Consider the following 12,457-nt stretch of genomic DNA (forward strand, 5'->3'; position numbering starts at 1 on the left):
TATCCATTATTTTTATGTTATGAAACCAAATTCTGTTTTCGGGGGGGGTGGTGGTGGAAGAAAACCTTTTATTTTATATATTCTTTTTGTAATTGAATTTTATATTGTTTATCTGCATTTTCTACTTTAAAAAGTAAAGTTACAAAAAGCAGGTATGGACATATTTAATAGCGGACAAAACAGGATTCAGTATGAAAAGCATTACGAGACAAACGAACAAATATTATATGATTCCACTCAACGTGAGGTCACTAGACTAGTCAAAACCCAAAAGAGAGAAAGCCGAATGGCAGTTTCCAGGGGCCTGAGACAGAGGAAAGGGGAGTTATGGCTGACGAGGACGGAGTCTCAGGGTGGGAACATGAGAAGTTCCGGAAATGGGTGGTGGTGACAGGTGCACAGCAGTGTGAAAATACTTAACGTCACTGAACTGTCACTGAAAAATGGTTGAAATGGTAAATTATATATTATATGTGGTTTACCACAATATAAAAAAATTTGATAAATTTTTTAACATTCTATAACATACAGAAAGCAGGGGCCCAGTCACCCTCCAAAGCCCGAGAACCTCATGGCCACCGGACCTGGCTGCCTGCCCCACACCCAGCTCTCCACGATAGACTTGGCTCTACGTGCAGGTGCGGGAGCGTCTTCTTCGTCCTTTTTCTCTTTGTCATTCCCATCTTCTTTCTTTGTTCCACTTTGAGTATCAACACCATCATCTGGAAAATTAAAAAAAAATTTTTTAAATCTGTAAATTGCTTTTCAAAATTTAACATCCAGTTGTCAGTCTCTTTGCGAATGTCCCTCCTAGAAATGGAAAAGTTTGTTACGACAGCCATCATTAGCTAAATGATGATTTTTTTAATGACATGAATCGTCACCATTGACAAGTACAGTGCAATTCACGAAGTGAGGAACTGCCCAGCAGCACACGCAGCAGCCCCGACTCCCAATGGACAAGCAGATGTGACGCACTCTTTGAAAAGCAAGTATCGTCAGTGGGTCTTGGAAAAGTGCTAGAAATGCACACATTTCCAGGCCCAGCGCCAACTCTAAGGGATTAGAAACTCTGGGGGTGGGACCAGCCACGGGCGTCTGACCAGGGTGCACCAGGGGAGAACCCCTAAGCTAAAGAATCAGGATTTAGCTCTTTTTCCAAATCATTAGGGTTAGCCAAGGCAAGACACATTTCAAAACGTAAAAGAAATATTATCTGGAGTGCCTATGAGCGACAAGTGAGACATCAGAGGAGAGACCGCACAGTGAGGCGGTGTCAAACCTCCGATGCACAAAGAACAATGAAACCCGGACAGCCTGTAATGCTATCATTTAGACCGCAATCCCCAAAGTGAAAACAAAGCTTCAGAGTTATGCTCGGACGCTGCAGTTTCTGCAGCACATTCCAAAATTTCTATGCAATGCAATTTACACAGGTCTCTGCAAAATGAAAAACACTAGTGGAAGGCTCTTACCTTTTCTAGGAGGAAGGTCCTCGTTCTGGGTTAATTCTGTCCCAGTATATACAATTTCTCCATCTCTAACCATCTCATTCCACAGACCACAGAGCCCATCCCTCGTGAAGGCAAGCTGGCAATGACAAATCAGATAAGCTTACAGAGTAATCATACGCACAATGCAATTCTTAAAGAATGATATGAAAAAAAACTCACTTCCTCTTATTTATTCAATCATTCAACATTTAATGAAAATTATCTCAATACATATGGTTAAGTGAAAAAGACACAATACAGAACAGTGTATATACTATGCTAACTTTTGCAGAAAGTCCAAGAAAGACACATGATGCACATGCTGTGGAAAGAAAAACAAGATTAACAAAGATTACCTATGCGGGGCTGTGACAGGGAACATGATGGAGGGCAGCGGAGAAGAATGAAAGCAAGATTTTGAGAATACCTTATATATTTTTACTTCTAAAACATACAAATGATTACCATCTTCAAAGTTAAAATTAAATCATAAAAAAGCAAAATCTACACTTGGAAAAAAAGCGAATTTAACCTAGGTCTATCAAAAAGAGAAGTATTACAAGGGCCTTTCGAACTATACGTCTTGAGTTGGACATACTCCAGGAAAAAAGAAACCTTAAACATTACGCATTGGTCTTACTGATAATCACAATACTGACATGAAAGGGTTTAAACTATTTCATGTTATGCTATATGATAAAGCAATGTAACGTAATGAAAAGTATGTTTATGATAAAACATGCCAGTGTTACTAGAAACTAAGGTTTCAGTGTGAAAAAAAGTCAAAGACATTTTGAAGGACGATCTGCACCTAAAACCTCGGCATGAGCTGTATTAGAGTTCACCTGCGTGGCCCGTCTTTGGGAAGGAACTAGAACGGGGGGCACTCGAACCACGGTAAGCACAGCCAGCACCCAGGTACTGGTTTCCAGGTCCCACTTCCCATGAAACGACACCGGCGCTCCTGGAAACCGGGCTGACAGGAGGGCCGGCACAGACCAAATGAGCCTGGAGCATCCTGTTTGTACCAGAAAAGCTGCTCGGAGCCTGCCAGGGACACTGGGCAAACCCGGAACAACGCACAGCATCAAAACACAAACCGGCAGTGGACTGCAGAAGCACATAAAAACACACCAGTCTGCAGTGGTGTGGACGGTCATTGTCTGGGAGTCAGCAAAGGCTTCCCAGAGCAATCGCCCAGCAAGGGCACCCACCGTGAGAACCGCAGGTGTGACAGAAGGCTCCCACCAGACACACGAGACACCAAAACAGACTCATCTCTCTGCGCATCTTTCAACGGAAGGCCAGGGCTCCCTCTTGTTCAGGAGACCCACTCGCTATTTCTGGTCATGGTTCCAGCATGCACCGCCCTCATAAACCATCCACCGTGTCCAGTCTCAGTGCCTTCGAACAAAGCAAGAACGGAGGGCACTCTGTGAGCAACCTCAATGCCGCTGACACGCTGGAGACGCCTCCTAGGAGCTGAGGACGGAGAGACGGAAACGAGCCATGGACTTCAGTCACCTCAAAGTACAAGGTGCGGGCATCAGAGCGGTCCCCGACCTTTGTGGCTCCAGGGACCGGTGTTCCTATGAGTGTCTAACGCCTGAAGATCTGAGGCGGAGCTGAGGCCGTGACGCCAGCGCCGGGGAGCAGCTGCAAATGCAGAAGCTTCTCTCACTAGCCCACTGCTCACCTGCTGGGCAGCCCGGTTCCTAACAGGCCACGGACCAGCACCGGTTCCCTGCCTGGGGGTTGGGGACCCGTCATAAAGGATTCGAGGAAGGAGGAACGTGACTCAGGCGACACGAAGCCAGCTTCCCCAGAGGAGGGCCTGAGAGAGCCAGACTGTGGAAGGAGTGGTGAAGTCCCTGGGAGGAAAGCACAGAGTCCCGAGGAGAACACAGCCCAGAAGCTGGAAAACAAGCAAGGCTTTGTGAGAACGGCCTACGCAGGAAATGAAGGCCACCTCCACTTGTCAGTGTGAGAGAATGTGCACAACTCTCTATCGTCAACTTGTCCTGAGCGGCTCACTCACACAGATGTTCCCAGTGGGTGAGACTGAAGGTTTTCATTTTCTTTAACTCTGACTGTACCGAATGCCGATGCTCATAATCAGCATTATTTGGTCTTAGGACCCTTTTTCATCTGCCTCACACAGTCTCACCTCACACCTCTAGAGTGACACAGCAGGTAAAGGCATTTTCATCCTAAAAAAAAAAGCCAGCAAGGGGGGTAATACCAGGCCCAGTTTTGAAAGACAGTAAACAGGCTGAACGACTTGACCAAGGTCACACAACACCAAGGCTGCCAGAGGTAGGGCTGGGGAAGAGGCCTAAGTTCCAGCTTGTTCTTTCTCACCAAAGTCATGACATGCAGAGAGGATGCCTGGGAGGACCGTGCAGTCCCCCATGTGGATGCTACCGACACCTGAACACCAAACAGCATGCGCGGGCCAACCAGGAAGGTATGCATTAAAATAACCACTTCAGAACTGTATCGTTATGCAATATAACCCAAAACAGAATATGCCAAGTCAATACACGGCATTCTGATGCACTTACAGGTTAGAAGATGTTTATTTTTCTATGGTTAAAATAAATCTTAAATGTAATCTGTTCAAATATTTGCAGATGACATAAGTAAAGGTCTCCACCGTTTTTTGCTAGCCTCGCAGAAAAAACCAGTAACTCAGCACCTACTGAACACAGTACAACATAGCAATTACAAATAGCTTTAAGACCAGATTTCTGAGGCAACTGGGAAGGTCAGGCAGGGGGAGCATAAGGTATCCCTGTCTGAAGATGTCAAGGCAGCCAGACGAGGCCACCTGAGACCCGAGAAGGGAGGACAGCCAGAGCCTCAGGCTGCTTCCCCACAGGTGCTGCCATCTTTGCGAGGGGACCAAGTGCTGAGCGGAGCTGCTGCCAGGCAGGCTGGCGCCGGCGTCCCCACGGGGCAGAGGCCTGGCAGACACTCCACGCTTTGAGCGGGACCTTGGGGCCACACACACCAGAAGTCGAGTGAGGCGGAGGCTGACGGCCTTCCCGGGGAGGCCCGGTCTCTCTCCGACTGCTCTGCAGAGCCCTGCGGCTGCTGGTGCCACTGACTGGCTGGGTCTTCTGCGGAGGTGGCTGCTGTCACCCAGAGCCTCGAATAATCATGACCAACTCCATACACAGTATCTGAAGCTCGAACAGAAATTACAATGGATGAGATAAGACCATAGGAATAAAAAATGAAAAAAGAAAAAAAAAATAGAAGACAACAGAAACGGATCAAGAGTGGATCCAGAAAACAGAAATACAGACACAGACTCTGTCCTGGAAAGGAGAGCCCGAGCAAAGGGTTACAGTGCTGACACTACTTGTCGGGTGCCAGACCAAGGCCGTGAGGGGAGGGGACGGGAAGGCAGGACAAGACGCACATGACGCTCATGGCACAGCTGGTCGGCAAACTACAACCTGGCCACAGGCCTAATCTGGCCCACCACCTGATCTTATGTGACCCACAAACTACGAATGCTTTCTACAGTTTTCAATACTTGAATAAGAGAAGGAAAGCATTTCAAGACACGTGAAAATTACGACATTCAGAGTTCAGCATACATAGCTTTATTGGAACCCGGCCACGCTCACTTCTTTACGTATTGTCTGTGGCTGCTTTCACATGCCAACGCAGAGGTGAGTAGTAGTCACAGGGAACACACGGCCCACAGAAGTCTGTACCACCTGGCCCTTTCCAGAGCCGCTGTCCTGCAGTCACGCTCGCTAGGCATGGGGGGGAGGCTCTTCTAAAGACTGGCGTGAAACCACAGGACAGTCCAAGGAGGGGAGAAGAAAGGGGGGATGAAAATACCCAGTTCTCTTATCTCCCTCACCAATTAACCGCTGAGCGTTCGCCCCACGGGGAGCTCCCTCCGTCCTCTAGGCGGTGTCATCGGCTCTGGTAGGCAGCTGGGATGCCATAACCCCACACCCCGTTGTGTGACATGACTTCTAAGACTGAAAGTGGACAACTGCCCATCACACCAAGCACTGGGCAGAACCCTGAGAGGGCCCAGACAAATTAGCCCAGGACTGGAGACTGGGCTAGAGCAGCCTACACAAGCCGGATGATTAAGCTTGGAAAAGGTCAAGTAACTTACTGCATGCCAGAGAAAACTAGTGGTCTTTAAAGAAATCAAACAGAACCAGCACCGAGTAACAGTATTTATCAAGTCCAGCACTCAATAAAAATTACCAGGCATGCAAACATGCCCATAACCAGAGCCATCAATCGATAGAAATGAATCCAGAAATGATAGAATGAGCAGACAAGAATGTTAAAAGCTCTGTTACAGATATGCGCCAACTGCTCACAAAGAGGGAAATATGCGCAGGATGACAAGTGAAATAGAAGACACAAAAAGGACCCGAATGGCCTTCCTGCAGATGAAAAACACATCAAAGTGAAAACGTCGATGCCCGGCATTAAATTAGATATGCAGAACAGCTGTACTATAACCCACCACCACACGCCACGCGCGCTCCCTCTAAAACTCACAAACTCCAGGCTCTACACATAGCTGCAGGCTTACGGCCCATCCGTCTTCAGGGCAATCTACCGTAAGCAGTCGCCTGACAATCCGTGTCTATTCGATTCCTCAGGAAGGGCTCATGGAAACGGTATTTCCTGAGTTCTCACTCACTGATGTTTGTGTCCTTTTTACCTAAAAAGTCAGTTGTGCTAGAACATAAAATCCTGGGCTCCCATCTTTCTTGGGTGCCTGAAATATGATACTCAATTTTCTTCTGCATAAAGCCTCTTATCAAAGTCTAATAGTAAACTTGTTTTCTTTTCCTTATAACTATTATTGATCCTTTTCAAAACCAAAGCTAAAGTCAGTTTCTTGAAAAAGACTGACAAAATATATAAACCCCAGATAAGACTGATTCAAAATACAGAGAAGACGTAAATAACCAAATCATAAATAAAAAAGACATGAAAGACATCACAAGTTATTATGAACATCAATTAAATAACCTGTATTTACAAAATCCTTTTATTTCTACACCTTATCAACTGTTAAACATGAGAATACAATTTACCAAAATGTTTGTTTTATAATCTACTGATACTTCTAAGCATCAAGTGACACTATATACATTTCATAATTTTAATTTTAAAAGCTAACTTGTATGTTTTGTCATTTAAAGTTGATGCTTAGAAAAAGCAAATAAATAGTCCAAGTTCAATTACTGATATGTTCTACAACTGTGATGAACCTCAAGAGCATTATGCTGAGTGAACAAAGCCAATCTCAAAAGGTCGCATACCATACAGCATTCTCATGACGACAACATTATAGAGATGGAGAACAGATTAGTGACTGCCAGGGGTCGATGATGGCGGGGGAGGAGAGTGTGACTGCAGAGGGAGAGCCCTGTGGGTGATGGAACAGTTCTGGATCTCATGAGTGGTGGTGGTTACACAGATAGACGTGTGACAAAGCGGCACAGGCCTATGCGCACACAGTACCACCAGTGTCACCCTCCTGGTTTTGATGTTGCATGAGATGTCACCACTGGGGGAGTCTGGATAAAGAGTATGCAGTGATCTCCCTACTTTCTTTGCAACTTCCTGTGAGTGTATTATTATTTCAAAACAAAAAGTTTTTAAAAATTGTTTCACACATATCTAATTTCATGCTCCACTTCAAAAACCCAAAAATAGAAACTATAAGAAATTCATCTTAGTATGGCTTATGCAAGAAAGAACAGGACCCTTGGCCTTACATCAAGAACAGGTCCCATGTACTATTTTTTACAGCTCCTTTGCTTAATTGACTCTCTGGTGTACTGAAAACCTACCAAGCACACCAGACAGGACTTTTACTGTAAATATAAAAGTGTTACTGGCAGTAAATGGAGCTAACACTCTTAGTTCTGTATTTTATTACCTCTTCAAGAGAGCTGTAAAGGAAAATAGGGCAATTCAAGGGTCTCCACACAACAATTAAGAGTGGTGAAGAAAGAAGCATTAGGTAAATAATACCAGGCACGTGCCCGCCACACGATGGGCGCTCCCCTCAGAGGCAGCTGGGCGCAAGTCGCAGGCCTGATGCATTTAAACACATATAATCAAGAAAGTCTAGGACCACCATCTGTGCTCTTAATAATACGCACATATAATGTTTTCGGTCCCCAAAACCTTTTCCTTGCCAAGATCACTAAAAACCTCTACGGCATTCATTTCAAACAGAAACAACTGTAGAAACTAGATTTTCTAAATCCTGTGACTAAGAAACGTGTTTCTGCCCCACCTGTTAGTCATTTCCCAGGTGTCAATTCTGTTCCCAACACAAAGCCCCAACTAAGAAATGGGAAACCTCCCACTCCAGGCGGGACGGACATCCCCAGCAAAACGGGGTCAGATGTGTGGGTGTGAGACCTGCACCCTAATGTGTGTCTGCAGGAGCCTCCAAAAGGTGAAGCTTTGTCTAAGAACCCCTTAGGCAAAACAGCAGCGTTCATTCCTCACATTTAATACACAATACTGAAGAAATTATGTAAAACTAAGGTCAGTAATCACTTTTTCCACGACACTAACTAGCTTCAATACCCGTGACACATTTTTCCTCTGGTGCACTGTCCAAAACCTACGTCTCTTCACTTACCCGAGGAGAAATTGAAATACAGCTACACGCAAGCTGTAAAAACAGCAATAAAAACTATACAATAACAGATAAATTTGCAGTTACAGAAAATAAACCTGTTTCTCTCAAGATCCGATTTGCATCCCCTTCATACCCCAGAGAACGCCTTAAACCAGAATTTAAATATGGAGGGAGAAACACGCGAGAAGGCATGTCTGAACCCCACCTGTATATCTGTTTTCAGCCATTTGGAGTCCAGTCGAGCCTGGGCGGCCAAACAGAAGGAATCCGAGGGCATCTTTCCTCCAGCCCCAGCCCGCTGTCAGACCTGCAAGGAAAAGGGAAACGCTGAAGCCCTCGAGCTGGAGAACTTCACGAAGACCCTCCCGTAAGGTTCACTGCGGCAAAAAGAGAGGGACGGAAGGAGGGCGAGGGGCAGCGGGGGGAGGGGAAGGACGGGGACAGACGGGGACGAGGGGAGGCCTACTTCCGACGTGGGTCGGGGACACGCGTGGCATTCGCCTGGTGGCCGTGCCGCGCCGGGGAGACCTTGAGAACGGACGGTCGGTCACAGGAGACCGGACCACAATGTCATCCCCTTCGCTTCAACCCCAAACGTAAACACGAGCAGAACAAGAGGCCCGCGTTTGGCCGACCGACGACGGCGGCGTGCATCTGCCCCTTAACCCCGCCCCAGGGAGTGCTGCGCGACACATGTTACCAGAACGTTTTCCTCAGAAAAACCCCAAAACAATAATCACTTGGAAATGGAAACAGCCGGAGCCGCGCGCCGCGGACGCCCCGCGCAGGCCCAGGTCCGGCCGCCGCGCCAACGCCCGCGGCGCCCCGGCTCGGCCCAGCCCCGGGCCCCGGCCCGCGCCGCCCTAGCCGCCGGCCGTCGCCGCCGCCCCGGGAGAGGAGGACCTGACGCGCGCGGGCCCGCTCCCCTCGCTCGCGCGGAGTGCGGACGCGGCCTCCGAGCCGCCGCTGGCGCCGCCCGCGCCCGCGATCCCGGCACCTCCCGCGGCAGGGGGAGGGCGCGCACGGGGCCACCGCCCCCGCGGTCCAGCCAATCGTAGCGAGCCTGGTCCGCGGGCCGAGCCAATGAGGAAGAAGAGCCCCGTCGCCCCTCCCCCGGGCCCTTCGGCTGCCTTCAATTTCGCTCAGTTTCCTCCCCGGGGCGCACCTCTTGCGGTCAAGTCCAACCGCAGGCGCCGGGAGGCGGGACTTCCGCCGCACGCACGCACGCACTCCCGGAAAAGCCCGGTGAGCCTGTCAGAGATAGCTACTCCTGGGCAGCGTGGTTGGGAGAACCCAAGGGGCACCCGTAGGGACCAGGATGCTGCGCGTGACTGCAACTAAAACCCTGAGCAGGGTGGGTACTGGGAGAATCTGGTGGCAGGGGCGTGGAAACGGAAATCAGAACTTTCGGTACCACTGAACCAGTGGCCGTAAAACAAACCTTACAAGAATTTTTAAACACTTTAAGCCGTACGAAGTATATTCTCTGAATATAATGAAATTAAAGTTAAAATCAATAATAATAAAAAAATAACAGGATACTCTCCAAACACTTGAAAGTTAAAGAACACACTTCTAGATAATCTATGGGTCAAATCTCAGGGGTAATAAAACTATTTTGGATGGAAGAAAAATTAAAATATGCCAAAATTTCTGGGATGCAACTAACCCAGTGGTTAAAGTGGAATTTTATAACATCTTATCTTCGAAAAGATCTAAAATCAACAATCTATGCTTCCATTTTAAGAAATTAGAAAATAATACCAGTTCTACACTAACGCTTCCAAGAATTGAAGAGGAGTGAACATTTTCATTCTGTAAGCCCAGCATTATCCTGATAACAAAAGTAGAAAAGGACAAGAAATCTTAAAAGCAATATCCCTGATGAACAAAAAAGTAAAAATTCTTAGCTAAGTTTTTGCAAATGGATTGTAACGACTAATAGAAAGGATAATACATCATAACTAAGTGGTGTTTATCTTAAGAATTCAAGATTGGTTTAACATTCAAAGCTAAGTGTAATTCTCCATGAGATCATCTCAATAGATGCAGAAAATCCTCTTGACAAAATCTAACATCTCATAAAAACTCAGCATACTCAGGAAGACAAGGGACTGCTCATCTATGAAAACCTATACACAAGCCAAAAGTCTTAAAAAAAAAAAAAAGTTAGAGAACGCACCCTCCCTAATAGCAAAACTTATTACAAAACTACAGTAAACAAAACAGTGTGGTACTTCCATAAGGACAGACAAAATAATTCAATGGAATAAAATACAGAACCCAGAAATAAACTCTCACATGTTTAGTCAATTGATTTCTGACAAGGGTACCAAGACTATTCAATGGTAAAAGGACAGTGTTTTTGATAAATGGTTTGGGGCGAACTGGATATCCAAATGAAAAAGAACGAAGTTGGACCCTTACTTTACACCATATGTAAAAATTAACTCATAATAGATCAAACCTAAACATAAGAACTAAAAGTACAAAACTCTTAGAAGAACACAGCAGGAAAGCTTTATGATACTGGATTTATCAATGATTCCTTAGATATGGCATCAAAAGCACAGGCAACATCCAAAAAAAAAAAAAAAGATAAACCAAATAAATTAAAATCTTTGAATATATCTAATTTTGTTTAGGTTGCTACTTCTCTATTACCCCCATCTCTACCCCTGAACTCTGTGAAACTTAAAGACTGTCATCAACAACACCTTTGATTTATTTTGCAATATTCTCATCACAGTGCTTTCTAATGAAGACCCTCCTCCCCCATGGAAGGAAAGCAGTGGCTTTTTATTATCCCATATCCATACATATTAGGATATGAAGTGAGTCCCTGCCACTTTTAAACCATTATTCCTTCTGTTTCTCTTAAGAACAACAACTTCTCTGTAACACTTGCTATCAGATTATACCATCCTCTGTTCCTGATTGCAGTAATCTCCAGTCCTTCCCATCTTGTCCTATGCTCACTGAAGATTTAAGCTCTTGGCTCATGACTTCTAGATAAACGATAACCAAGAGAATGTGTGGCAAGTAGACTTGCCTTTTAAGAAATACCAATGGAAGTCCTTCAGGCTGAAATAAAAGCACACTACATAGTAACTGGAATCCACGTGAAAAAAATTAAGAGCACTCATAAAGGTAACTACATAAGTAAGAATAAAATATAGAGTTTTGTTTAAAACTCCTTCTCCCAATCTGATTTAAAACACAACTGCAAAAAGCAGTAGTTATACTTCTATGTTGATGGGCACAGAACATATAAGGATGGAATTAAATGACAACAATAGTGCACAAAACAAGCAATAAGACAAGGATGTCTGCTCTTTTCCTCATATTCAACAGATTCAACATGAGTTTCCAGCTAGGGCATTTAGGTATAAAAAAGAAAGGCAATCTGATTGGAAAAGAAGTAAAACTATTTGCTGATGAACTGAGCTTTATATGGAAAATCTTAAGGAATCCACTAAAAATTTATTAGGGCTCATTCACGGGGTCAGCAAGATTGTAGGATACAAAATCAATATTTAAAAATTAAAAATGAAGTGGAAAGACAATTCAGTCTATAATAGTATCAGTCAACGAAGGGTTGCTCCAAAGGATTCTCTGGCTGGGTTTCTCCATACAGCCAAGGAAATTGCCAGAGAAGCGGGCCGCGCCGGGGGAAAATGGCTAGAGCATTCGACAGGGGGCAGCAAACTACCAGCTTTGTGGATCATACACCTCACCAAGGACAGCGATGTTTTTCCGAAAAGAGCCCGCTAGGAAATAGTTTAGGCTTAGCCAGCCATCCAGGTCTCTGATCTTGAAGTGAGAGAGAAGCCATAAACCGTATATAAAGGAATGGGTGTAATGACATTCCGTTAAAACTTTAAAAACAGTCCGGTGTCAGGTTTGGTCCACAAGCTATAGTTTTCTGACCCTGCCCTATCCTTAGAACATAAAACAGCAAAAAAACAAACAAAAAAAAAAAACAAAAAACAAAAAACAGGCGAATAGTCCCCTCGGGTGTGGGAGACGGCTGAGCTGCAGAAAGGTTGGCAGCTGCCAACCACCTAGGTCTTGGCCTGGGAGATGGTCACCCAGAGGTTAACTTCATAATCCTACTTTGTACCACTATTTACTTGTTTTATGTATTTTCTATATGTTTTATATTTCACAATAAACACGGTATAAAAAAAGAAATAACAGTTAGACACCGTCGAAGGCACTTAAATTTCGCTTCCCACGAAGAATCCTTTCTTCTTACCGCTGCAGAAATGCTGGGAGGGTTTTGGGGACGGGCACCAAATGTCGC

General features: G+C 45.4%; 1 protein-coding gene across 4 annotated transcripts in view; it reads right to left on the bottom strand.

The window, feature by feature from the left end:
* Positions 1-9,139, bottom strand: part of HERC2 (HECT and RLD domain containing E3 ubiquitin protein ligase 2) — a 107,681-nt gene extending 98,542 nt beyond the window's left edge. Inside the window, exons 1-4 of one of the 4 annotated variants that reach the window (XM_036232076.1) lie at positions 9,055-9,139; positions 8,357-8,458; positions 1,476-1,590; positions 585-722 (exon numbers count right to left, since the gene is read on the bottom strand). In XM_036232076.1, the coding sequence (XP_036087969.1) occupies positions 585-722; positions 1,476-1,590; positions 8,357-8,428 (325 nt within the window). In that variant the 5' untranslated portion in view covers positions 8,429-8,458; positions 9,055-9,139. Of the gene's footprint in view, positions 1-584; positions 723-1,475; positions 1,591-8,356; positions 8,863-8,891; positions 9,026-9,054 lie in introns of those variants that run through there. The other 3 variants (XM_036232077.1, XM_036232078.1, XM_036232079.1) reach the window with 3 other exon arrangements.
* Between the last annotated feature and the right edge of the window lie 3,318 nt (positions 9,140-12,457).

The sequence above is a fragment of the Rousettus aegyptiacus genome, unplaced genomic scaffold (assembly GCF_014176215.1).
Source record: "Rousettus aegyptiacus isolate mRouAeg1 unplaced genomic scaffold, mRouAeg1.p scaffold_m13_p_14, whole genome shotgun sequence".
Classification (NCBI taxonomy): domain Eukaryota; kingdom Metazoa; phylum Chordata; class Mammalia; order Chiroptera; family Pteropodidae; genus Rousettus; species Rousettus aegyptiacus.